A 27,639-nucleotide genomic window follows, 5' to 3' on the forward strand; every position below is an offset into this window, starting at 1 on the left:
GTGGCATGCCCCATTGATTGGTACTCAGAAGTCTGTCCTGTCCTTATCCTTCAGGCAGAACTAAGTGTTAGTCAGAAGCATTGAGCAAAAAATCAGTGGGGGACCTGAAGCTGCCACAGGAATAATCTTGTGGCAACTTTCTGTCTCTCCTGCCTATAAAATATGGAAGAGAAAGGAGACACTGGGGAATGAGATAAGAGGATTGAAAATCCGGTTCTGGTCTTCTTATGTATGATTGATACACTGGGGATAGCTCCTATCATAGAAGCATGCTGCATATCATGATGCTACTTGCAAAAAGCCTCAGTGTGTATTTCAGTCACTTTCACTGTCACTGCAGGCATTTGCCACTAAAATCATATAAAAGGTAGAGCTTTACCTGAATCAAATGCTTAGAAATGCAGGTTCTTATGATGGTATGAACTGAACAGCTCAACTTGTTTTCCTCCCACTTTCATTTTCCTTTAAAAGTACCCAACATGCTGGTTTGCACTATAAACTAGTGACCTGCAAAATTCTACTTAAAGCATAAAACATACATTGTCATCTGATAGATTTTTGTCTGTCATAACATTGGAAACAGAAAACACACAGAACTAATTGGATCCCATTGATTTCACAGAGTAACATATTTACAGAAGGTGATTTTCACTTGTGCATGATTTTATCCTAGGTGCACAGTTGGCATTGCAAGGATATTTTCAGCTGAAGTTTCTATGTTATTCTTGAAAGCATCTCATAAGAATCTGAAACCCTAGTGATTTTTAAATTTTTATTCATATGTTAAATTTACACACAGTGAAGCTGTAAAGAATATACCTTGAGTAGAAGGACCCAAACATCCTTGGCTGTTCTAGCCTAGCTAAAAAGAACCTTTTGAGGCTATAAATAGCCTGGAGTGACTCCCTGTGAACACATTAGGACCTTCTGCTGAGAGTATAGTTTCATTCTTATGAATGTGGGAAACAGGATTAATGAACTTTTACATTCCTGACTTCAATTTGGCTTTTTGAGAATTGCTTATATCCTAATCAAGAAAATCACATTTTTAGAATGTTGTCTTTTTATTGTATCTGAATGTGTGATATTACCTTTGATTACTTCTCTTCTTCCTTCTTCTGTTTGGAAAGATACTCTCTTAGTTCACATAGAACAAGATCTGGAGTCAAAATAAGTCTTTCTAAATTCTGTGTAATTGGTTTCATGATGTGTGTTTGGTTTAACTAGCACAGAGATATGTTATAACTTAGCTGGACCATAAAAATACATGTTTGATATAGAATTTTAATCTTCCAGATTTTAGTATTCCTAAAAATCCCAGTGGTTCTGTTTTTTAAAATGTGTTTGGTGCAGTGAGAAAATGAGAGTTCATAGACTAATTGACAAGTAAATCCTACAATAAGACTATTTATTCACATCTACAAATCTGATGGAAAATGGATAAACATACATGAATATATTTTTGAAACCCTGACCTCAGCATATAAAACATACTGCTCCAACAGAACATGACCTATATATATAGCTTAAATAAATAAAATTTTAAAATTATAGGAGTACTTCCCCCATAAGTAGATTTTTTTAAAAACCTTTTTTATTGGTTCTTGGTCAAGATTCTAGTTAAGTCTCTTTATTGTTCCTATTTAGAGCATCCAAAGTGTGTTTTTTATCATAGGGATAATATTAACAAGATAAATATATGGGCAAAAGGGGTGGTGAACCCATGGGAATGTAATTTAGTAAATTAGAGCATGAGTCCAGGAAGATGAAATCTTTCATACTCACTGTAAAGCTTTGCAGTTGAAGGAGCATCAGAAGAGCTGAATTTACAAAGGAATGGATGATACAGATTTCTGCAGATGTGGTCAATAAGTGGTGTGTTCAAAGCTACACTCTTTCTAGAAAAACTTTGGACAAAAAGTCATGGAAATCCATCCAACTCCACTTTTTAAAAAATTGCCACAGAGGACAAAAGCCTCTTTCAAATCTTAGGGAGAGTGTTTTAAATCTGGTGCAGAGCTATGATGGTCAAAAGGCAGCATCTGCTCATATTTTAAAACTCAGAGGAAGAATGGGAAATTCACTGGAGCATAAAATATCTCATTTGACCTTGTACAAAAAATACAGAAGAAAACCCCCAAATGGTCCAAGCTTCAAAATTTTCATCTCGATTTTAAATTATTCCTCTCCCACTTCTAAAAATACAGGATTAGGGGTCATTCAGCTGGATAGGAAAATGCTGCCATGAACAAAATTCTTACCCAAATGCAAATTAAGATTTGCATTTTTTCCATGATTCTGGGCATTTGACACTAGGATTAAATTAATTCCATTCCTGCTGATAATTTTGCTGTATTTCATATACCTCCCACTGCCTGGCAGTGTATTGAAGTCCAGGGAACTTCATGAGACCCATCTAAGCAAGCCACAGCTTGGATTGAAACTTCTTAGCCCGAGTGCTGTTGTTTTGATGTTTCTGTGCTGAACAAACTGTCAAGTGGAGGAAGTTTGGAAGTTACTGATTACTTCTGTGCTTACAGGTGGCATGCCAGGGCCATATTCTGTGTTGTGCTCAGATTAACTTAATTCCCCAGTGAAAGCTGGGCAAGATATTCAGTTCACAGTCCATTTTACTGTAGCTGTCTACTTCCTTTTTACATTAACCACATTTAGGAAAAACAACAACTTTAAACTTCCCATGTAAGTGTCAGTGGGGGCACTTTACAAATGTCAGTCTTCACAGCAGAAAGCATAGCAGAGAACTGTATGAGAAGTGACAGTGAATGCACTTATATTTTAAAAATAGATCAGTAGGACAATGCTAACCCCAAGAGAAATTTCAACCTATGAGTAGATTTGCCAATAAAAGCAACTAGACAGTTCAGTAAAACAAATTAAATTAATCTGTCATCCCCAGGGAACTTAAACAGGGCATGAAATAGAGAAATAGCGTCAATTCAGAGCTTTTTATTGATGTGTTGTGCTGGATCATTTGATAGAATTGGCTGGGAGACAAAATTTGCAGTTTTCTATTGATCATAAATTCAGTAGCTATCTCTGTGTAGCCTTTATTCAATATAGTATAAAATCAAATACCATACAGAGCCCCTAAATGTAGAAAAAAATACCAGACATAGAAATGCAAACGTAATAGATTATTTTTGAAATAATAATAACTGATCTGTTTTATGGATATTTGTTTTCCTGGTGTTTGCTCTGGAAGATACTTCATCTCAATTATATGGACAGAAAAAAATAGGCCAAAAGGAGGGAGATGACTTGTGCATTTGCACAATAGCTCAGTGGCAGCACCAGATAAGTACAGGGGCACTCAGGTCCTGGAAATTTGAACAGCTCTTGAATAGTAGTGCTTCCCTAATAGCAATTCTTTGTTTCCTGTGATGCCTTTATTACTAAAGAATTTCTGAAGAGTATTTCAGATTAAAAAAAAAATAAATATTTTCATTCTCTTGCATAACTGAGATTTTTTAGAACATAGAAAGGGAAATATTTAGTAATTTTGCTGTTGATACTTTGGTAGAGGTTCTATCCTGTAGTGGCATATTGGCAGTGATTGAATTCTGGTAATATGAAAAGCAGTAACACAGAGTGAATTCTGCTTTACCTCCTCACCTTGTCTAGAAAGGCATCAAAGTGCACTATATGCAGCTGTTGGCTTAGTTTCATGTATTGCAGTGAGCTGAGGAAGCCCATGTGGAAACATGTGGAAATGACACAGAGCAAATAATGTCAGAGCTCAGAGCTGTGGATGAGTGACTCAACAGGACAATCAGAAGTCGAGTGACCTCACTTCCAATTTAGTGCTGAACTCTTTGTAGAATTGGGTACGTTTCAGTGTTCAGTATAAAATTAAACAGAAGTGCCTAATTTCAAGAAAGTAGGCTTTTGCCTTAAAAAATAAGTCAGGCCTTTTAGGGATGCCTTATTGTTGTGACAATAATATCTAAATTCCAGCATTTTCAAAACTCTTGGGCCTTCTGACATTTTATTTTGTTCCCACCTGCTGTCATCTTTTTTTATATTATTTGTTAAGAAATGAATACTTTGTGTGAAAACGTCAGATGCTTTTAATTATGTACAATTTGCTTGTTTCTTTCAGCGCTTACCTATTCGCCCATTAGTGCTGAATTCTTCTAGGATGCAAGCACACTAAAAGACTTCAAGATTGATCCTGCCCTGATTTATTAGTACATCACATTCTTTTAAAAGTACATTCTTTAAAAGAACATCACTGTTCTTTTAAAGTGCTCCCAACATATGTATTTAATGTAGTTTCCTTGCACTGAGGAGATCTTTAAACAAATTTGCGGTTTCATTTTGAGTGTAAAAAAAAAACCAACCAAAAAACCCAAGTATTTAAAAAATAAACTCCAAAGGTTCAAAGTATGGCTTAGTATAACCCAAACTCAGAAAGAAGTCTGGGGTTCTTGTACAACTCTTGAAAGAAATAGGATTTTGCTTGTAGAAGCTACTGAAATGGTGTAGGGCACATTTGCCTTGTTATTTAACTGACAGCATTAGTATTCAAATGGAGAAGGTATCCAGCAACAGCACTGCGGAGCTGTGAAAGAATCATATGAATTTTTAAATGATCAGATGGGGTGAATGAGGAATAAACAGGAAATACTGCCCTTTTTCTAACACTGAGACTATCAAAAGCACAACAGAGACATATATATTGATACAGATAAACACCACATAAAACCAGAACACATATGTTCCATTAAGTACAAAGGAAGAGATACTGATACAATAAAAAACCAGCTAAATTTTTGAAAATTAGGAGCTCAGTTGGTTTTAGAGAAGTATTGCTGTACATTAAGCTAGAGCAGGTCTGTGAGAGCAGCTGAAAATATACTTGATAGTAGCAGTCATTCATCTTTCCCCTGAAGGAACACATAAAAAAGTCCTTTCCTGACTTACTTTTAAACATACTACAATAAGTATCCAAAAATGGCAGTCAAAAGTAACTATCAGGACTTAAGAGTTTACCCTTTTAGGTTAGAGTTAGTCTCACTGAAATTACTCGTCCCAGTCCACGGAATAGGTATTATCCTAGCTGAGGAAATAATACAGTGGAATTTCCTTAAGAAATGGGTAAATTTAAATTAAAAAATAAGCCCATATTACTGATTATAGTAAAACCTGACCTTTTCTGAAGAGGGAAGAAAAAAAGTCTAGACAATACTTTCTGCTGACTGTTTGTCATTTAATCAGGATAAGATCAAAGACGTTAGGGGAAAAGGCTGCACCAGCTGAATTTTTGTGTTACAAATATTAATTTCCACACTGAGGTAAATGTTTTAGGCAAGGTCTTTGCTGTAAAGGAGTTCTGCGTGCTCAGTACTACTGTGAGATCACTGCCATTGAAATTAGTGCAGATTTTGATGGAGTGAGATTGGAATGAATCTTACATGGGTTCAGATAGTAATGGGATAGACACTGCAGATGCTGAGTGTGGGCAGATATAGTACAATATCTGTAAAACATCCACTGCCTAAGCCCTTAGACTCCTAAAGCAGGACTACATGACGAAATTTAGGTGCCTGAATTACACCTGAATTGCTCTTAATTTTAGACAGGCATGTAGGACTCAAGTACTGAAATCTTCCAGGTACATACTATATGGGATAATTCTTCTATTGAAAAGACAGTCAAACTGCACTGATATACAGCAATTGATACATAAAAATACATGGAAACAGAAAGGTATCTGGTTAACATAAATCAGAATAGCTTTTTTAAGCTAAGTAACTTTAAAGCACTATGTTCTATTCCCAGCAGGACAATATACAAGCATAGGAAGGCTACAGATTTTGGTAGGGTTACTGTGTCATAGGGTTACTGCAGAAAATGTGGGAGATGCTTTGATTGAGTTAACAAAAATTAAGAAAAGGTTCTAAAAATTATCTTCTCAGCAAACTGGATTTTTATCCTTGAAATTTCTTTTCCTCTTACAGCTTGTAATTAAGGGTAAACGAATGCAGTGCTGTACAATGGTTTACATGGTTAAAAGTAGTTAAATACAGGTAGTTCTAGAGCCTGTTACCACCTTGTGAACATGTCAAAGTGGTATTTTATGGAAAAATTTCAGTGACAGCCTTTTTTTCTTGTTTTAAAATGTTTGCTGATGTGTTTGAAGAATGGAGAAAGTGAATGAACATGACATTTGTATTTGTTATCTCTGCTCAAGACAGTTATTATGGTACTGTGAGTAAAATTGGTTTTTTTGTTTTTTTGTTCAGGAGTGCTGCAGAAAGTCACTGTAATATTTGAATTCCAGGTTTTCCATCAAAGCATAACTTAGAAGAGATTTAAGGAATTTGTAGGCCTTCTGCTGGCCCTCAGTCCAGGATTTGAGGACAAAAAAGTAAATTGGAACTAAAATGGTAGCTTTGCTGTATGAGTTTTTTGTTGTTGTTGTTGCTGTTTTATAGCTAAAGGGGCCTGTTTCTAAATCTCAACAAGTTTTTGTTTTTGAAATGAATTAATCCAATTGAAAAAAGTGGGAAGTACCTGTTAGTTTGAATTGTTTTGTCCAGTGTATTCTGTAGTATGTTATTGATTGCTCTGTCTGGTCTGGCTTTGAAATGCTTCAGACCATGAGAATTTTATCATTCTTCTGAGGCTACTATGTCATCTGTGAGATTTCACTGACAGTAAGTTTTTCCTGATAATACAGGTAGCTGCTCTCTTCTCTGGTTTTGTGATAAGTGACTCCATTATTCTTTGAAATATGTGGGTAATCACTAGATATTTTCAAAAAATTCCTGTCCAAATTGGAAGACGAAGAGAATTTTAGGCAATATAGAGGATAGATAGCAGGAGAGAAAAAATTTGTCAAGTTGGATATCCTTTTTGATTGAAACATGTTTCTGAAGTCTGCACCATACTCATAGTGACACACAATTATGATGGATACTGCTCTTGAGAGACTGAGATGTACTTTTCTAGAGATCTAAGTTGGCTTGTTATTTCATTTTTAAGATACTGACAGTGAAATGACTAAAAAGTGAGACAGAATCTGTCTGCAGAATAAATATGTGAATCTTTATATCATTTCAACTTTCTTCCTCTGCTACATTTTGTTGTGTTCGTATCCCTTATTTTTGATTTTTATCACATATTGTGAAGGCCAGTGTTCTACAACAGGATCTTGGCAGGTTGAGAGCTGTGACTGTGAATAATGAGTCAATTATCACTTAGTCAGGGGAAAGGCAGAGTGATCCTCTTGCTGGCTTGAATGCCATCCTTCCTTCTTCCCCTTCTCTTCAAAAAGTAAGAACAGAAATGGTTGAAATTCAGAACACTATCAAAGAAATACACCTGTGATTCTTGTCTTCAGATTGTAGTTTCTTTAACTTCAAAACAACTTTTGTGTGGCTTTTTAAATAATATTTTTTAAGTTCATTACAGTGACTGCTTCAAAGGGGCCAGTTATGTGGTGCATGCATTGGGAGGCTGTAGGTGTCAGGGGTTGCTTTGAGCAGCAGAAGTTGGCTCTTACTGGTCCTGAGGGACTGTGCTCCAGGCTGGCAACATAATGTTTAAATCACCTGCCCCCCTTTAATTTATATGGCATTGCCTCTTTATGCCCATGGTTGCATAGTAGATGCTCTGTCCACAGAATTGCATTTAACAACTGCTTTGGGTTGCTTAGACTTTTTTCTTCTGAATTTTTCTTCACAAGCAGTCATGAATCTAGTATCACATTGCAGTGCTGAGTGTTTCATCAAATGTATTGTTTAATATTCTCTAACCCAATAACTTTGCAATGGTCTTAACCAGAAAAAGGTTTCCATTAAGAGTTTATGACTGATTTCTTAGGAAAAGGGATAGTGCTTCTAAGCTGTAGTCTGGGGTTGGTAAATGGCACATAAATACTCTGAATGCACTTGATTTCTTACTAGCTAATTTAATCTTTCTAGCTTTTTAGCTGTGACAATAGCTCAGGTGTCCAGAAAATACATAACCTAGTAAAGCAAGTTTGTCAGCTCATATGTGTGCCTAATTATAACTGCCCAACTATGTGTCATAGGTCTTTTGATGCTAAAAGTGGTATTATTTTCTCTGGAGAACTCAGAGCCTGTATTTTTGAGAAGGATGATCCGATTTATAGCCCAGAAGAATGACCACAGTGGTATGCAAGAAAAGCATGGGCTAGTGCAGGAATGTCATGTTTACTCTGAGTCTGTTGGCTCTATGAATTATGCTTCTGATCTTTCCAGTGATGATTTCTTTTGTCTCTCTGTTGGTCTGGTGAGAAAAGTGTGTGGCTTCCAGAATCTTTTTATCACTTCTCATACAGAAATGCTCCTGGTGTGCACAGGGAGGACCCTGGGTTGCTCCTCAGGCTCTGTTGGTACTCTGCTGGTCTGCAGATGTTCAGCTGCATTATTTGCCAGTACACATTTGCCCCAAAATACATTAATATTCTTTTGGGGCTTGTCAGTCTTTAAGATAAAAATGGCAAGTTCTTAGGATAAAACAGGAAGCCCATCCTGTTTTACTGCTAAAGTAAAAAAAGAAGGAAGTTTTTTTAGCTAGCCATCTAGTTCTTCGTGTAAAGTAGGGTAATAGTAAAATTATCTTCAAATAGTGGGTGACCATTTTACAAGTCAAGAATTTAAAAGAGTTTCATGTCTAATACTGCTACATTTCCATGGCTTAAAAAGAGAGTGTGTTGGAAAACGTGATGGCTCATATGTACTGCTGTATCCAAATACTGTTTTAGGAAAGCTCTTGCAAAAGAAGCAGGGAGAAGCAAGATGTTACAGAGACCTGGGATTTAGGAATTATTCACGGGATCCATCTGTTATTTCAATAAACATTGAAACCTGTTTACTAGATTGCTCTGCAGTTTGCTTTCTATGAACCCTGACTCTTGTAAGTGGACTTCAGGTTATGCCCAGGCTGCCAGCCCTTGCTGCGTGTCACAGTAACTGCAGCACAGAGCTGTCCCAGGGGATTAATAATTCTTTACTGTAGGGCTCAATGTAGCAACCCCAAAGGCATCATTAAAACTCTCCACAAAAGTTACTTCAATGCTTATAATATATAATTATGCTTTAGAAATGCAGTGCAGTGTTTCTTATTGTTGCAAAGTAAATTTTTCAAACTAAACCCAAAAAGCTTAATTAAATGAACATTTATTTTTCATTAGGAACATGCGGTGTGAAGTTCATTTTAATTGATTGACCTATAACTGCTCCTTATTTGATAATGGGACTTTTAAAATAAAAAGTACTGCATTTTTATTTTGGCTGTGATTACTTTATTTTTTGCCAGGTTGAAGGGAAAAAACCCAGCTATTCAGTGTGGGTTTGGAAATCCATACTTCCATGCACACAGCAGCCAGCTTCTAGATGTAGTTAGGTGTAACTTTAGTGTCTTGCTTTTTGGGGTATTGATATTCTTGGTTGATTTTATGGAGTTTTCTGTATCTTGCATAAGCTTTTGCAATAATGAATTCTTCAGTATTGGGGAATAGGTAGGACTCTGTGCAATTGAAGTTCAAACTGCATATTCAATTTTATGGTAAAGTCTGGTAAGGTTTTATGCTGAAGTTTTATTTTATACTTTAAATACATGGAAGCTTTCATGAGAGGAAAAGTGAATGTGTAAAAAAGTCACTATTAAATGTAATTAAACACATACTTTTCTTTTTCTTGGATAATGTATTATGTTATCTGATCTGGTGTGATTCTGCTTGCAGAGAAAGAGGGAAAGACAATTCAGGAAAGTAAAGTGGACTCCTTAAGAAAAAAATGTTCTACTTCTGACTTAACAAACAGAAATAAACAGGATGGCTCACCTGAAAGAAGCAAAGAAATGTGGGTGTCATTTCCACCACGGATGCCAAATGAGAATGAGGTAATGAGTTAACATTTGTCCATGTGGACAAGCACCACATTTAAACAGATGAAAATATGGAGAGATACACTGTCCAAATGTTAGAGGCTAGTGGTATTTATCCTATGTGAGGCAAATATTTAAAATACTACCTAAGTGTTAAATGCTTAGAGAGGCACCTGCAGAGATCGTGTTTGGCAGTGGCATTTGCCCTGCTGAAGAGCTGCCATAATCTGACTAACAAATAAGGAACCCTGCAATGAGCTAAGTAATGCTTTCACTGGAGACTGCAGCTTGTGGTAGAGGTTGGCAAAAAGGAAGAAAAAAATCTTGAGAGTATGGATGCCACTAGCATGGACAGATTCATTTTGTTTCTTGTAGATTTTAGGAAGAACAGAATTCTGTGTTCCTGAAGCTATGTTACTGCCTGAAGTAAACAGTAGGCAGGCCAGGGGCATTTTTGATCTTCTGAAACATAAGGGATTAGGGATTTAATGTGCAGGGACAAGAAAACAACAGACATCATCTGGAAGGGAGGGAGATGGAAATCGGAGTCAACTTGTTAAGAACTTCTGCCTTCCTGCCTTAATAACAAATAATTAGGCTGTGATCTAGTCTGTAAGAATCTCAAAATTGCCCTTCATTAAATTTTATTGAAAAAGAAGTAGGAGGTCCTTTTGTGTCTATTGAGTAACACACTAAAGTGCTTTCAAATGATGGGCCTGCCAGGCCTCAGAGCAGAAGCTGCCATTTTCCTCCTTGCTAGGACATGTCTTTGAAGTAGAATCAAGCAAGGCTTTTAAAACAATTATGTTCTGTCAGTTGATTGTGTAATAATAATGACAATATTTTTTTTGCCATTTTTTTCATAAGAAATATTGGTTCCTCATTGGTATAATTTGTCTCTGTGTCTCTTACTTTAGCCACATTGAATTGTCTTTCTGCCACATAAAGCAATGTACAACTTCTGTTATCCTTTATGTAATGGAACTTCCATAAACCTTTATGTATGTTTTTGTTTCTAAAAAAGAAAAAGGTTCAGACATGCCTGCACATTTTTGTCACATTAGTAGTTTAAGAAACAAATACAATACTAGTAGAATGCAGCAGAAAAATTGCAGTGTAGTAGCAGGAAGAGGCCATAGTACATTAAGTTGACCACTGTAACCTTTAAGCCTGCCCTGAGAAAGGAGAATGGGGAAAACAGTGCTATTGAAAACAGTGCTACTGTTCTAAATGCTGCTTTTTAGGCATGCTGTGATTACTTGCACTGTTGTTCCATTTGATTCAGTCTGGTCCCGTGTAGGTTTTCAGAGAATTACCTGTACCTGTTCTATTTTCAGGAGCATTGCGTTCACTTTTTATAAGTTTTTATATACAACATCTGTAAAGCTGAGTAATGTGTTCTAGGGGAGCCTTCTTATTCAAGGTGACCTGCAGTGGTGCCTTCCAACCTTACCTATTCTGTGATTCTGTGAACTATGTATAAATCAGTAGGAGCTTTGGTTGTGATTTTGATTCTGTTTCATGCATGTAAGTATTTCTGCCTATCTATCTACAGGCAGTGAGGACTGAATGCTCAACAGCTGGTGTCTCTGATGGAAATAATCTCAGTCTGTCTGAAAAAGTGAAGGTGAGGTTTTCTTCAAAATGGGGATTATGAGCAGAACATGACTGATTTTTCATATATTAATTTACAAATTACTTGCAATTTGCTGATGTATTTCCCATCTGTGGGAAAGAAGAATGAGACCAGTCCAAAATTTTTTCTGATGTTAGTATGTACTTTTAAAGTGTAAAGGTTATGTAAGTCTCGAGACTGTTTCAAACCATGTTGGAAAAAATTATCTGGGAGCATCTTTAATTACTTCATGGAAACACAGAAGAAAATCCAGGGTGTGTAGTCAATCCTCCATGGTAACACTATTTGCAGATAGGCTGGGAAAAACCTTTCATTCTCACCCTGTGCATCTATTCAGAGTGGTACCTGAAATGAGAAATGTCTTGTCTTTGGGTATGTTTTAAATAGTTTAGATTGTTCAAGGGACATTAGCCTGAGAAAACAGTAGAGTAAAGCCCCAGGTGAAATACTAGAAATGTAATAATTCTTAGGGCTTTTTTTTTTTTTCCTAATCAATTTACCATTAGTGTCAAAACAGAAGGATCAAGCTCTAGTTTGCCTACAGCATGTATTCTCTTTGTGTCATATGAAATGAGCTTGCAAAATTGCATGGTAACTTATCATGCATCATTTTCCTATGATAATATTTTACTTCTCCATCTTCCCACTAAGTTCCTGAGAAACTTACTGTACAGCTTGAGCTTCCTTTCCATCACTTAAGTTACGTGGCAATTTTGGCAGTAAATCTTTGACTATACCTAAAACTACTTCCTTTGGGTTACACATTTCAAAGAAAACTCATATGCTTTTTTGGAAAAGCACAGGGGGAAATGGAGAAGATGAAGTAGACAATTTAATGCATTTTTGCTTTGCTCTAGATTGTACTATAAGGAATAGAATTGATATATTTTTATCTATTTTCTGATTTGGGTTTTCATGGCAGGTGGACAAGTACTTACACTTGGAAGATGTAGACACAGATGAAGAGACATGCAGTGGTAGGTTTCCCCCCTTCGTATTCATCTTTGTTTTCTGTCTTTGAATGCAAGTGTGTGAACATTGATTAAAGAACTGCTTCTCCCCTAAAAGAGATGATCTTGCTCAGTTCTTCTATTGCTAGAAAATTCCCCACATTGCCCCAGTTCCCCAAACTGAAGTACTAATTTCCCCACTCTTAAGAGGTAATGAAATAATAAATTAAGATGAATATTTATTGTACTTTGTCCTGGTGCAGTTTGTTTTTTTTTTTCCAAACTTGTCTAGAAGTGCAGAGTGCTTCTTGTTAGCAACATCTCCCCATATTCAGGCATTTCTATTTTGTATTGAAATTACAGTCATTACAAAAGTTTTTTTTGTAAAGTAATGTGGGTGCTAAGAGACAGTGCTGTAAAGTGGAAATATTTAATGAAAATTCTGTCCCTACCTATTAAAACAATATCATCCTGGGCTTATAAAAGATTAGACTAATTCTGAATTCACAGTGAACTTCTTTAAAAATTCCAATTAGGAGCATTTTGAGTTGTGTTGAACTCTTCTGTATGTCTATAATAATTTTAACTCTCCCACCTCCAAAAAGTAAATGGAATGCTAATGTCTATAGTTAGTTGTCTATCATAGGTCCTTCTTTGGTCTTTACAGACAGAAGTCACAACCTTTTAGTTGTTTAAATTCATTTTCCTCATCTATACCTGTGACTGTACAAGGAAACCAGGGCACACAGATTAAGGGATTTGCCTGAGGTCACAGACAAAGCTGCAGGGCTTTGATGCTTGGTTTCTTAGCTATTGCCACTTGATTGATCTCTCCACTCTAACAGTGAAGTTTTGATTAGTCTTTTCTTTCTGTGTGTCCTGAATTCCTGCGAAGTCTGAGGGCTTAGAGACTTCCAGTATCTCACAAGAAAATAATAAACCAGTGTAAGTCAGGTTCACAGCAAATATTCTTTCTCCAACCTTTCAGAAAGGAGGGAGTAAAACAGCAGTTCCAGATCAGGTACAAATGTCAAAGATTTTTTTTAAGTACAGTGTTCATATGTGCTCATTTTTCCCTTTGTAGAGCATTGTTCTATGTTTATGTCTTAAATTCTGGCATTATCTATTAAAAAGGCCCTGGAGTTTACTAGTGGAAGCACAAACCCACATTTCACTTGTGTTATAATGAAAGGAGAAATGCCTATAGCCAGTTCATTAAAGTATTGTTAGATATCTGTAGTTCCAAACTGGCCACAAAGTGGTTGATGAGAATTAAGCCAAATGCTAAAATACCAAGCAGAACAGTGAGGAAGAAGAGCTCTGCTGAAACCTAGTGTGTGACAGACCTTGCCTCTCTCCATCTTTTGGGTAATTTCTATGTATTTGTGTGTGTCCAAGGGTAAATGTTAATCACACACATATGGAAAACCCTGGTAAAACACGTGTCATTTCAGGCAGACTGCCTCAGTGAAGACTGAGACTGTATCAACAATGCTTACTAACATTAGGTTTTTAGATTGTATTTTATAACATTGAAACACTGCCTAGCCAGAAATTAATTGTTCCTTCTAAATGCCTCAAGGAAAGTGAACAACATCCAAATTTATACCTGGGAAACCCTGGTTTTTGAAGATGTTGAGTCAGGCTAAAAAATTTCTCCTTGACTCCTAAGTGCAGAAAATAGCACTTATGGTTTGATAGCTGTCTTACACGTCAAAATCCACTCAATAGCTTCATAGTAAGAGAGGTAAAATCTTAGTCCTGTAGAAACCATAGCAACAAAATGCAATTTAAAATATAAAATTATGTCCCTTCTATTGCTTGTAATGTTAAGGTAATCTAGAATAATATCACTAGCGAATACCTTAATGAAAGATTAATTCTGTAGAATTACAGTTAGTTTATAAATGAGGTAAATTGTGACACAAATTAGACATTCTGTTATTGACCTTTTTAAATGCTGCCACCTTATATCAGAACAAATGATTGATTTAAGACTTCATATTGTCAAAACAAGCTTAAAAATATCATAGCTTATTTTACCCAGTAAAAAATACCATACCTTGCTAGTAATTGCAACAGGCCTTTATCTCTCTTTGTTATTGGCAGCAGTTCAATATCTCTGTGCTTCACTTAGCTTTAAAGGGCAGATCAGTTAGCTGAGTTAGCAACTGTACATTAATACAGTAAATATTCACACTTAAGGGCAACTGGCTTAAAGCTGACTGTATGAGAAGCACGATAGAAAATAGGTGTTAAAACATCCCATCTAACCAGTGCTGTTTGGCAGATGTCCTGGAAGAGTCATTCTAGTGAAGTTTTTTTGGGTTTTTTTGTTTTTTTACCAATTTATCTGGCAAAGTTCAGTGTCCTTTAAAGTGTGAATGAATGGGACTGCTTCTTAGGAGTAGGAAAAGCAGCCCACAGATTTGGCCAGTATGCAAATTCATTGTAGCTGCTTTTGTTTGGCAGCACTGGGCTGAAAGCTTGAAACAGGGGCAATGCTTGGCATTGTGGGACTTTGGCACCATAAACCATGATTGGCAAAGTGAAATTGCTGCCCTAAACCACAGCCTTAATGCATCGTGTAGAGGCAGCATGGGCACGGTGTACTGTAATCACTCTTTCTCCCTGAATTTAATCTCTAACTGTAAGGAGCTTAAGGCAGCAATAGAGATGATCAGGCTTTCTCCAGGGATGGATGGATGCTGCCTATGTTTTGGCAACAGGACTTTCCAGGACTGCTTACAAATTTCTTGATGCAGAGTTTGGGGGATATCTTGGTAATAATAGGTAATATTTGAATAAAGTACCAAACATGTTAAAGAATATCTGGAGATTTTTAGTGCTATCGTTTAAATGCAAGAGAAAATTAAAACAGGACTAATTAAATGTGTGGGTGATGCTTCATAGGCAAGGTATAATTGTCTCATCCTAATCCAGCTTGGAGCACTGAAGTGCTTCAAACTTGTCTTTTCAAGGTCCCAGTTGTCTGTAACACTGCAGAGGCTGAGCAGAACCTGATTGAATCAGTTACTTTGAAGCTGAGGCCAAGCATAACTATTGATTATTTCAATAATTTTTTGGCAGATTATATCAACATCTGTTATTTTTCATAATCTATGCCTCTCCATTTATATTTTGAGCCTATCCTTACACCAGAAAAATCTTGTTGAGAAGGAGGTTTCAGAGTTAAATGAGGTGGATTTTTTAAAGTATAGGGCTCCCCCCCAGCTGGTGAATCCCTTTCTTGTTTTTCTTCTCCAGTCTCTGCAATCCATTTAACACTGCCTTGAGATGATTTCACACTAGGCAGCTCTTTGGGACTAACAGCCTGAAGCATGAGAATTAGAGGAGACTGCAAAATTTAGCTTTTAAGCTTTTTTTGTTATCACTCTCTTCTCAACTCCCCATCAACAGCATTTTTGTGAAATGTAGTGTCTGAAAGTGGTAAAACCTGTGTCAGTGTATATATAGCTGTCAGTGTATATATAGCTGGGCATCATTTGGCTACAGTAAAGTTATAGACAAAACTTTGAACTTCCTCACTCTTGAAAGTTAAAAGCAGACTTGTGCCAGTAGTTTATTTTTTTTCTATACTCACAATTGATGTCTGTGGTACAGAATGAGCAAAAAACTCCCAATTCAGCAGTGTTGACAGATTTAGTAATCACTTTCTGGGATGTGGTAGGGAGGGTTATTGTTCACTTTCCAAATATGCTGTTATTCAATTATGCTGGACTTCAGTAAAATTGTCAGCCATATCATCCAGGGAGTTGATTCTTCATGGTATGAGAGGTGCATTTCAAAATGTCTTTTCAGTTTTTTTGGTATCGCTGCCTGTTCAGCTATCTCTATATATGGTGCTGTTGGCAGTATCCAAGGCTTTCCTGTTGCTAATTAATCACCTCCACAGAGAACATAATTAGCAGCTTAATTAGTATCATCATCCAGTAGTGCTGTAGCAGCAGCTTAAACAAGCTGTGAGGTACTGGCTAGAACTTACAATGGCCTGGAGTTCCTTTGGGTGCTCCCACTGAGAAGGACGACTGTCAAAACTCTCTAATTTTTCCTCTCTGAAGGGGTTTCTTTATTAAACATTATCAGGGAAAGCAGCGTTTACCAATTAGACTTTCATATGCTGTCACACAGCCAGGATAGAGAGAGACAAAGCTCATTTCTGGCATGTCTACTGGCAAACAAAGGTTGATTACATTCTTACAGGGTGATTGAAGGGAAATTGAAACATTGTTTGCATTACTAACAAGCCTTAAAAAGTGGAATTGACATTCTGAGTATGACAAGCACTTCTTGCTAAAAGCAAAAATAAATTTCCTTCTGTTGTCCCAATTCTTAAAGAGTTATCTTTCTGAGCCATTGCCAGGCTGTTGTATAACAGTGCTTCCTCCTCATCTTCTCTCTGCAGATTGGTCTGTTGAGGGGGAGAAGCTCTTAGTGCAGAAATAATCAGTGTTTATATCAGTAGGTGATAAAAACCTCCTGGTGTCCAGACTTCCCTTACTTTAGTAAGGGTATAGAGCTAGGTTGCAAGTTTGAAACAATAGTGGAAGATGCCATTGTCTTTAAATGAGCATTCACATCTTCCTTCTGTCCTATAAATACTTTTGACCCAAATGATGAAAAAAGCAGCTGCAGAGCATGTGTAGACATAGCCTAGATACCTGTGGACTGTGCTATCCTTTTCAGAAAGTTTTCTCATATTACTGGTGCAGAATCAGAACAGATGCTATGCTGAGAACAAGGACTGAAAGCACTTACATGGCTGGAGATAGACATAAGCAACTGAAAGAATAGGGATGAAAACAAACTCACTTATCATGAAACAAGAGACAAAAATCCAGAAATGAAATACGCAAGGGAATTAATGCAACTCTTTCTAAAATAGCATTCTACTTTCCAATTCTACTTTCCAATTCGAAGCCCTGCTGGCTTTTAAATAGTACTCTATTCCCACAAGAAAACTAAATGAAGAACTTGATCATGGATTTTTTATGGAGACCTAGGAAATCTTTATTTCCAAATGCAGGTTCACAGGGGAATGAGAGGTCTGGAACTCCACTACTGTGGTAAAATTGTGCAGGTAGAGATAAGTAGACACTTCATCTGTTTCACCCTGGATCTGTGTGCTCTCTTGTTGCTTCCATTAAGTAACATTTAAGCAGTGCTTTGAAAATTTATTCTGAGATTACAAGATAAATGTAAATGTAGTATAAAACTGTAAAGAAACTTGTGTATCAGCTGAAAAAATAGTAGGTAGATTTACATAATCCTTTGACTAAATTGCAAGACATATGGTCCCCTTAAGTTCTTTCATAAAAACATTACTGAGACACGATGGACACATCTGTGCTGTGGCAGAGCTGAGATTGATTCATGTTAGAAGATATTTCTAAACCTAAGGCATATCCTTCTGATCTGTCACAGAATGCAAACCCACTGGTCCTGGTATGAATGTTTTGCTGAAATTTGCAAAAGAAAAGTGATTCAGAAAAGCTGTTCATTTGTGAACTGTGGAACAAATCCTGCCTGTATGGAAAGGTTACATGTCACTCCATCCCAGATAGGGGGAAGTCCTCTCAAGTTCCTCTTTTTGGAAAGTTCAGGGAGAAACAAACATCTGTGAAATGCCCTTAGACAAGAGAGTCATCTGGCACTGCAGTGGGGAATATTAGTAGTTCTACCAGGTATTTTTACTTAATGTTCTGTGAGAATCATACTAAGATGCTTTACAATGATTCTTTATGCCCAATGTACAGGTGGTGAAGCTCTAGCTAAAGAGAAATGAATGACCCTGCTCAGCTCATCAGTGGCAGACAAGGTGTTTTATAACTTCTACTGTAGATGTCTCTGCTGAGGACCTTCATCTTTGCTCTGAAAGAAAGGAATGTAATACCAGGTGCTCTCTGAGTTTCAGAGCATCTGCATCCAGATTTTAATTCAGCACCCTTAGGAAAGAAGAGCTACCTATCTGTTTTCAGACAAGTTTGATTTTTCCTTAGTTCAGTATTACTACCTTGATTTTAGCTCAGGACTGCATGGCTCTGTTTTAATGATAGCTTATGCAACAATAACTGCATCACACACTGACTAACAAGCTACTGCCCATGTCTAAGCACTAAAGGATTTTAGCAGGATTTTGCTAATTTATGCATCAAGTGGAAGGTTAATGTTGACTCCTTTTTATTCAGCAGGGTCATTAGTTCTTCCTGGAGAGGTGGAAGAGACAGTGAGTTGCTGTACACCCTTCTTTGATAAGCCTATTCAGCCCAAGTTCAGAGCCTGGTCAGTTCCCCAGCCATCAGACAGCAAAGCCCAAGAGGTATGAGGTCAGATGTATTCATTCAGACTTTGGGGGTTTGGGGTATTTTTATTTTTCCTGTTGGCTTCTACTGTTATTTCCACAAGAACAGAGGGATGTAGATGTAGTATGTGAAACTGCAGTGAGTTAAAAAGGCATATTAATTTTTAAATGAATAATGAATTCTTAAATATGTTAAGAATTGAAATAAACACTATTTTATCTTGCACACTGCTGCTATATAATCTTACATTTTCAACATGTGCACTTCAATACTTCAAGTGGTATGTGGGCTTTTTAATATTTAATTTGTGTAACTCACAGAATATTCAAGTAAGCCTTTGCCCTTTAAGCCTTTTAGCTACCCTTGCTTATGTAGAATGATGGACCATTTAATTTTCCAGTGATCTCATGATTTTGTGGCATACTGATTGGCTTAATATAGGAGCCATTTTTTGCAGCAAGGAGGTAGGGAATGGTCCCTTTAACATGACACTTAAAAAAAAAGAGATTTTAGAATGTATTGTGGTCAGAATTAAGATCTGGTGGCTTGGAAATGACTAGTAGCAAGATGCTGCTGAGAAACTGCATTGTCAGGGTCTGGTGTGGAGACGTTTGCTTTATGGCCTCTGAGCCTTTTAAACAGACACAGTCAGTGCAGACTTTAATTTAGAATTGCTGTCTTCCTTCAGAAATTCAGTTCTTCTCAAACTGCAACAGAAGGTGTGGATTGCTCACAGGCTTATTTTAAGTCATTAAGCTTCCTATCCAAACAGTCAGCGTTAGCATTAACTTTGGGGGTGTTTCTATTGCAGAGAATTCCTCACTGCTCTTTTCCCCTGCCTGATCATTGCAATAGAAGCTGAAGTTAGCTTCCAGCTAAAGTGGGCCAGTTTTGATAGCTTCATATGCTTATTGATGCACCCATGAGGCTTAAATCAAGTTTATAAATGACGCGTGACCAATGAAGGTTTGGTGTTATAGCACTGCATATGGTGCCTCCTTTCCTGGGCTCAGTTGTGTTTAGTTCCTTGCAATAAACTCTTTACTATAAGGAACAAGTCTGCTTTGGGAAAAAGTAGCTGTTCTAAAATGACCTTTCAAGCTTTAATACCTACCATTCTGTGAATAAAAATACTCACTCTTTTCCCTAAGGATTGACATAATTCAAGGTTTTGCCTTTAGATATATCCATTGGACACAAAATAACACCCAAAAAACTAGAATGAGGCTTTATAACTTTCTTATTTCATAACTTCTGTAGAGAAGAAGGAGGGTTGTAGCAGCCTGCAGTGTTCATAAAGGACTGCATATGATTTTTTAAACTATAGTTCATGAAAAATAGATAAAGATCCGACTGCATGCAAAATTCTTTTCCATTTGAGGGAAATTTGGGTTATGAAAGAAACTGAGTATTATTACATTGGCTATGAGTTGCTGCATTTTTCAAGAAGAAAGACAATTTCCACAACCATTTGGTTGGTGCCAGGCTACTTAAAATGAAGGCAGCCTTTCCCCTAAATTATAAACATATTTTTGCCTTCATTTAGATAGTATAACTGTGGCCTGATTTTTAGAACCTTCAAGAGTGAGCAGGTCCATTTTAAAGTCCCTCAGTGTCAAATTGTCATTGCCTTGAAAATTAAGTCTTGCATTGCTTATGGCAGGACTAGTTTAGAAAGAGAAAAAGATTTTCCCTGGAGACATCTCTGCTTTAAAATGAGACTGTTCCCTGTCCATCAAAACAAATCTGTTAGGGAAGGGCAACATAATGTGGCTGCCTAATTGGTTTTCTTAGAGAATGGAAGACCATTCTGTATGAAAAATAGCCGGATGAGAAATGTCTATGCTATGGAAACACTTGTGAGGCACTTTAGGGCAAATTGTGTATCTCTCAACATATTGCTAGGGAAAGTTTAAAAAAAGAAGCTCTGCTAAGACCCAGTTTATAACTTGGATAATTGTTAAAGAACATCTTGTCTCCCTGAAAATGTTTTTCTGTCAAAAGGTGTTCAGAAGTGGCTTAGTGAATGACACAGCAAATTATTTGTGTTGTCCACCAGTGTTGCTTCATCTTTCTTTCCTCCCTTTAGACATAAATGTATTTCAGGATTTCAGTATCAACAGTGAAGCATACATGACCTCCCACAGGCCACTGCAAATGGAACCAGCATTCATTATGTCTTTGAAGTACATCATCACAGAACATTTCCCTCCCTTACCCAGAAATTTATTTTCTCCTTTATTTCTACTTAATATATTTTTCCATATAAGATATGGATTTTTATTAATATCTTTATGTATTTGTATGTCTTAATTCCTGTTTCCTTGTGTCTTAATTAATTCTTACTTCCTTTTCTGGGTACACATGAATGCAGTTGCATAATTTTCATCCACTTGCTACAATCATGCATTCAAAGTGGGATTCATCTCACCTAACTTCAGTATTAAATGTAGTTTTAGTCCTCCAGTCACCAAGAGGCACAAATAAGCAACTGCAGAAAGTGATTAATCCCACTTGCTGTAGGAATTTGTTGCAAAATGTTATCTATTTCCATCCACTTGGAATAGCTTGGCCTGGGCTATTTTTGGCTAATTGACTACCTTAGTCTAGAAACCTAATTTTTGTAAGGCTGGGATTAAGAAAGAAGTAATCTGCCCTTCTATTCTCCTTTATTTGTCTGTAGTTTGAGCATTCAAAAAAAGTACTTAGCATGTCTCTCATTTTATCTTAATCTGTGGCATGGCAGCATTTATCCTCTAAAATACAACTTCCACTGAGTTCCATTGGTTAAAGTTTCATTGCTCGGCCTCAGCTGAGGTTTGTTTCTGCCACGTGCTCTATGCATAAATGCAACAGGAGCACGGAAGAACTTAAAGACAGGATTGACTAAGTCAAAGAAGATGGAAGAGTTATATCTTCTCAGAGGCCAGTAAAGACACAGAAATTGAATGACTTGTCCAGAATGATGAAGCAGAAGTGGAAAATTGGCCAAGATTCATTGACTTCTAGTCCAGTGCCCCAAGCTCAAACAAGCTTTTTTTCTCCCAGGTACTCCAGGCTATACTAAGCTTATATGAGATCTTAGCATATATGCCTTCCCCCCACTTCTTTTTTTTTTTATTTATTGTTAGTGAACTAGTAAGTTTTCCCTTGAGCATGCAATGCTCACTGGTGAGTGTACGTGCAAGCTTTACATAATTTGAACAAGTGAATCATAGAGTGCCATAATTACACAGAAATACAAGTTTTAGAGGGACAGAGACAAGCTGCTCAGCTAAGTTTAACTCCTCACGGATTAATAAAAGAACTGAGTTGCCAATTATTAATAGACTTCTGAAAATTTCAGCTTCAAGGTATTTTATTTACAATATTACTTGGTAAAACAACCTCTAGCAAAATATTTCAGTTAATAGGAATCTTACATTCTTTCCTTCCTTTAATTTGGATATGCAGGAACTGTAAATGAAAGTGATTTTTTTCTTCAGAGAGTAAATCACAGAAGCAATCTTAAGCAAACTGGCAGTTTTCTAATAGAGCAGGAGTCTATTCCCAGAGAGCTCTCAAAAAGATTTCAATTAGATGTTAAATTAGACACCTGAAATTCACATATTTCTCTCAGTTCCTTAGGCAAAAATAACAAGGTAATAACTTGATCAGCTCAGAGAATTCAGTGTTCTATCGTAAAATGTCTTCCTTTTGACACAGAACAAAATTGCAGTTTGCAGTTGATAAGTTTTAGATTGCTTGTCTTCATGGAAGTTTGAAGTCAATGGCTTCTTGGAAGAAGAAGAAAAAAAGGAATCCCTAATTTGAGTATTCATTTGAGAGATGAAGCACACTGATAAATATGCAGTGTGAATAAACTTTTCAAATGTGCAATGAGTGGGTTACAGAGAAATCGTTAACAGAGTGGAGTGGGGTATGTTTCATTTTGGCATCTTATTTCAGTTAGCATTGTGGGGTCAAGTTTTGTAAACAAAAGTTTTTCCACTATTATGCTGTGTCTGCATAAAATGTTCCTGGAAAGACATGAATGCCAAGACAAGGTCAGAGTGGATGTGTGTATACTTTCTGTGACTCTGTTGGCAGGGGAAAATAGATTTGCTTTTGTAAAATCCCTATAAAGGTTTACTGTAGTTTGAACTCTTCTTAGCTCAGTTACCTTAGATGTGTGTCATGGTTTAACCCTGGCAGACACCAAGCCCCACAGCCACTCACTTGCTCTCCACCAGCAGGACTGGGAGAGAATCACAAGGGTAAACTGAAAAACTCATGGTTGAGATAAAGACAGTTTAATAGGGAAAGTAAAAGCCTCACACCCAAGCAAAGGAGTTAATTCATTGCTTCCCACGGGTGGTGCTCAGCCACCTCCAGGAGAGCAGGGCCCCACCACGTGTGACAGTCACTTGGGAAGACACAGGACATCCCTCCAAGCTCCCCTTTTCTCCTTCTTCCTCCCACTTTATGCACTGATGATTCCACACACATGGGGTGTGGAATATCCCTTTGGTCAGCTGGGGTCACCCGTGCCAGCTGTGTCTCCTCCCCTGCACCCCCAGCTCCCTCACCACCATGGCAGCATGGAAAGCAGAAAAGGCCTTGGCTCTGTGTGAGCCCTGCTCAGCAATAACAAAAACATCTCTGTATTATCAACCCTGTGCTCAGCACAAATCCAAAACACAGCCCCATACCAGCCACTGTGAAGGAAATTAATTCTACTCCAGCCAAAGCCAGCACAAGGTTGTAAAAAATATTGTTACAACCAAAATAACTGAAAAATATTCATGCCTTGCATTGTGTTTTAGAAGAGTGCTTTGGATTTCTGCAAATGAAAGACAGGTAGTAGAACCCTGGTTGCTGCTACCATTTGTTACACAGTTGCTGGTAATCTTACCGACAAGGAATTCTACAAGACTCTGGTTGTGGAAAAGATGGAAATGAACATGAATATGCTGAGGAGGTCAAGGAGTTTGCTTTATCTCTAATGGGAATGAGAGTTTGTGTGCAGGCTTTGTCTCCTGTTAACATCTTCCAAGTGGGCTATTTATAAAAGTTAATGATGGTTTAGCTGAAGTAGTCTATGGACATAAGCAAGATAATCTTTGTGTGCAGAATGAATAGTGCTTTCTAGACCAAGTCTATCTACAAAGTTTTCTCCATTTATAAATGCCCATGGTCTACTCATCTGTATCCAGGATTATTTGGCAGGTCCAGCATGTAAGCCAGATCCCTAGAAAACTGAGCAGTAGAGATGATTAATAGAATTATATAACCCCAGAACAACTGTTTCCTGATTATTCATGCAAACTACAGTTTATTAAGAAAGGATGTAGATACTACCCAGATGCTCTCTGCCATGTCTATCAAGTACTCGGCCACCAGAGAGGAATCCAGCTACCAATTCTCTGACTTACTAGATGGCATTAACTGTGTCAATGCTTCTTCTTACCAAAATGTCACATCAAATTGTGCAGGACTGTGTCTTCTAAACTGAGCAGTGATCATAGGATGCTGAGTGTTCTGCCTGCTTTTCAGCAAGTACATGTGTATTCTTAATTTCATATACATCAGTAGTCACGGGATTCGTTGAGGACTTGTCAAAAGCTTGAAAAAATAAGCATGTGTTTAAACATTTTGCTGATTTGGTGCTGAAGTACTTAAATCTTTGAAACGTATTTCTAGACAATTTATATTAACTTCTCAAGGGATAGGGAGTATTCCTACATAGTTTTAATACTGAAGATGTGTCTCCTGTGTTGCCCTGGAATTCATTTTGTGTAACTGCTTAGCATAAACCTTTTTTGTCATGACCCCCTGCAGTTTCTTATCAGCATGGAGCCTGCCATAGTTATTTGTTTTCATTGTTTTATTTTATAGGCAGAGTGTTTATTCTAAGATATTTCAACCAGAAGCAATGCAGAAATGCAATACAGTATGTCAACAAAGCACATATTGGCAAATGCAGTAAGATTCTTATGTTCATCATGCAAGAAATGCAAACTCACATATCTCTGAGATGGTGGAAAAAATTATTGGAGTATGAAAATTGATTAGGTGTCATTTTGCTCATTGCAGGCCTTTCCTTCACTGAAACTGTGTTCTGGGAAGCATGTTACATTAGTATCAAATGCATGTATGCTGCGACTTTATGTAATACTAACCCAAATTTTGACAATATGGAATTTGTCTTTGAAATTTAACATAGCTGCATATAACATGTCCATATCCCCCCAGCCTTGCTGCTACAAGTGGCAGGAATATAATAGATGTGTGCAAGGGAGGTTTTTAGATTCCTTGCCTTGAGCAAAATTAGTTAATGATATTCATTCAGATACAGTACAGCACAAATGGGGCACATTAAATGGCTTAAATTAGGTCAAATTGAATAATTGAATTTATTCTTTTACTTAAAAAGAGCTTAATCAGCTGAGAGTGTTAGAGTCAGAAAAAATAGTTTAATTAAATATTAATTAGAAGTTTATATTTTGAGCCTCCTTATTATCACCTTCAGCAGTATTATTTATGTATCTGTTTTTCCTCATTACAGCTACTGGGCGATGATGTTCAACCATTCTCCCTTGATGCAGAATTTGATTATGACAATGTGGCACTGACCCCTAAGTTCTCTGAAGCCGAGCTGAAGGCCATTACAGAGTTGTCTGAAGAGAAAAGTGGTACAAATGTCAAATCAGCACCAGCTGAAGACTGAGTCAAAGGTGTTGTGTGCAGGGCTGTTGGAATGACCTTTTCATGGGATGAATGTAGTTCCTTGTTGTACCCTTATTTAGTGTTCTTATCTGATGGCCAGTAAATGGCATCCCTGAGATTTGTCATTATTCTGTCAAGGTGCCTTGGATCCTGCACTGGCTCAGGGTAGGTGTGCTGGAGTGACTTCTCCACAGGAGCAAAACAAGCTGGTGGATTTCAGAGTAACATCGTGGCTACTCGTGCTTATATCTGGTACTGATTTGGTTCCTGAGTAGTACAAAGCTGGTCCTAAAGCTGCCTTTTACCTCGTTCTTTCAGTAATGCAATTAAGAGCTTTTTAACAGCTGACAAATCAGTCTATGAACTCTTTAAATGTATAGAGATATATGAGTGAATAAATCTGGGAATATTTTTTTTTCTCTGTCTTTTGAGTTACTTCAGTTCTGCAAAAAATAAATATTCCTGTTTCCAACAAACTTTTTGTGTTGATCAAAATTGATGTGATACAACTCCTAAAATTAAAACAGTAACTGCTCAAACCCCCCCCCCTCCCCACCACCTTCCACACAGAGGAAAAAATAGCAATCTCATCCATTAAAGGAATTGGCATTGAAAGGCTGTCAGATTTTAGGGTTTTTTGCAGGAGATGATTCCAAATAACAGCTTATAGCTTACACTCTGCATCACTGAAATACAGCAAGCTGGAGTTGAGTAAAAGTCAGCTATATGGGTGGGAGAGAAGAGAGTGCACCTCTGACACAAGGTAGTATGTACTCCTTCTCTGAAGAGTTCAGAATCCTTTGTTTTCAGTAACTGTAGAAGCTTTGCCGTTGAGGTTTGGTTTAACATCACAATGCTGCATTGTATTTTTGGTGGTTTTCTGGTATAACTGCATTCACTAAACCTTGCTGACCAACAGTTTGTCATTGACCTCTCTCTGCTATTTCTGAAGTGGATGATTAGCATGATAAATGCTAATTTATCTGCCTGAGCAGACTGACAGAGCGCCAAACCATAGGTTTGTGTAAAGGCTGTGGATGAATTTTCTGTGGCCGGTTGGCTGCTTCATTGTCAGTAATTTATAAAAGCAAAGAAAGATCTTCTGATGTTCCAAAGGATATTTTCTGGATTAGTGCTTTTGTAAACCATAATCATGCTCCACTGAAATCTGAGTAGCATTGGTTTTGAGGAATGGTATTTACCTTGATTAGGGGATATAATTTAAGAGTGAGATTCCAAAAAAAAAACCAACCAAAAATAAACCACCAGAAAAGAAAGAGCTCTCACAGAAGATATTTAAGGAGATTGATACAAAATTACAAGTATGTCCTATAGAAAAACTGGCTTGTACAGGACCTTGCTTTTAGAAGGTAATGAGAATTTTTTTAACACCCACACTCAAAAAAATGCCTGTGCTGTAGTTAAAATGTTTTTTAAAATGTAATTGGCTGTGTAGCAGATTCTGCTGGGTTTTCTGAAACTTTTTTAAATGTGAATTTTTTTTAATTCAATAAACTGTTTTGTTGGACCCAAGGTATTTTAAATTAAATCGTTTAACTGGAGTTTTCCACTGAAACCTTAAAGTTAAACATTTCTGAACAGATCTGATTATTAATTCATCTTCTTCTGAAGGGTACAGATAATGTGTATAAATCAGAAGGATAAGAAGTAAGTTCTGGAAGAGCTCCATAACAAATCTGGGAGAAAAAAACAGAGAAGTGCTGCATAGTGATAACAAGGTCAGCCTTTGAAAGCCTCAACAGAAAAATAAGGGCGACAACCTCATTAACATATGTATGTATAGGAAAGATAAAGTAAGGAGCCTTCTGTCTGAGAGACCTCTCTGTACAGGGTTTGCTATCCTGCAGACAGAGAATCAGCCATAAAGGTGAACATTTGTGGCTTTGTGGAATGGTGAATTAGGTGCTTCTTGTGTGTGGTTTTTTAGAAAGGCATGAGTCACACAAACTAGAGATCAGTCCTGTGGGAATCCTATTGCCTGTAGAGTTGATGAGAAAACTTGTCGAGGGGTTTATAATATTCTTCAGGCCACATCAGCTCTGGAATCTCTTAAGTGCCTTTTCTGTTCATTTCATTATCAATTTTTCACTGCACATTAGGGATACATCCAGCCATTCAGTTC

At 37.1% G+C, this 27,639-nt stretch overlaps 1 protein-coding gene across 1 annotated transcript in view; it reads left to right on the forward strand.

Moving 5' to 3' along the window:
* The window catches only part of IFTAP (intraflagellar transport associated protein), a 39,247-nt gene extending 13,275 nt beyond the window's left edge, over positions 1-25,972 (forward strand). The window contains 6 exon segments of the mRNA XM_077179995.1: positions 9,737-9,894; positions 11,435-11,506; positions 12,438-12,492; positions 18,675-18,805; positions 25,336-25,454; positions 25,456-25,972. Of these exon segments, the coding sequence (XP_077036110.1) occupies positions 9,737-9,894; positions 11,435-11,506; positions 12,438-12,492; positions 18,675-18,805; positions 25,336-25,454; positions 25,456-25,531 (611 nt within the window). The 3' untranslated portion in view covers positions 25,532-25,972.
* Positions 25,973-27,639: the final 1,667 nt, after the last annotated feature.

The sequence above is a fragment of the Agelaius phoeniceus genome, chromosome 6 (genome assembly GCF_051311805.1).
Source record: "Agelaius phoeniceus isolate bAgePho1 chromosome 6, bAgePho1.hap1, whole genome shotgun sequence".
NCBI lineage: Eukaryota > Metazoa > Chordata > Aves > Passeriformes > Icteridae > Agelaius > Agelaius phoeniceus.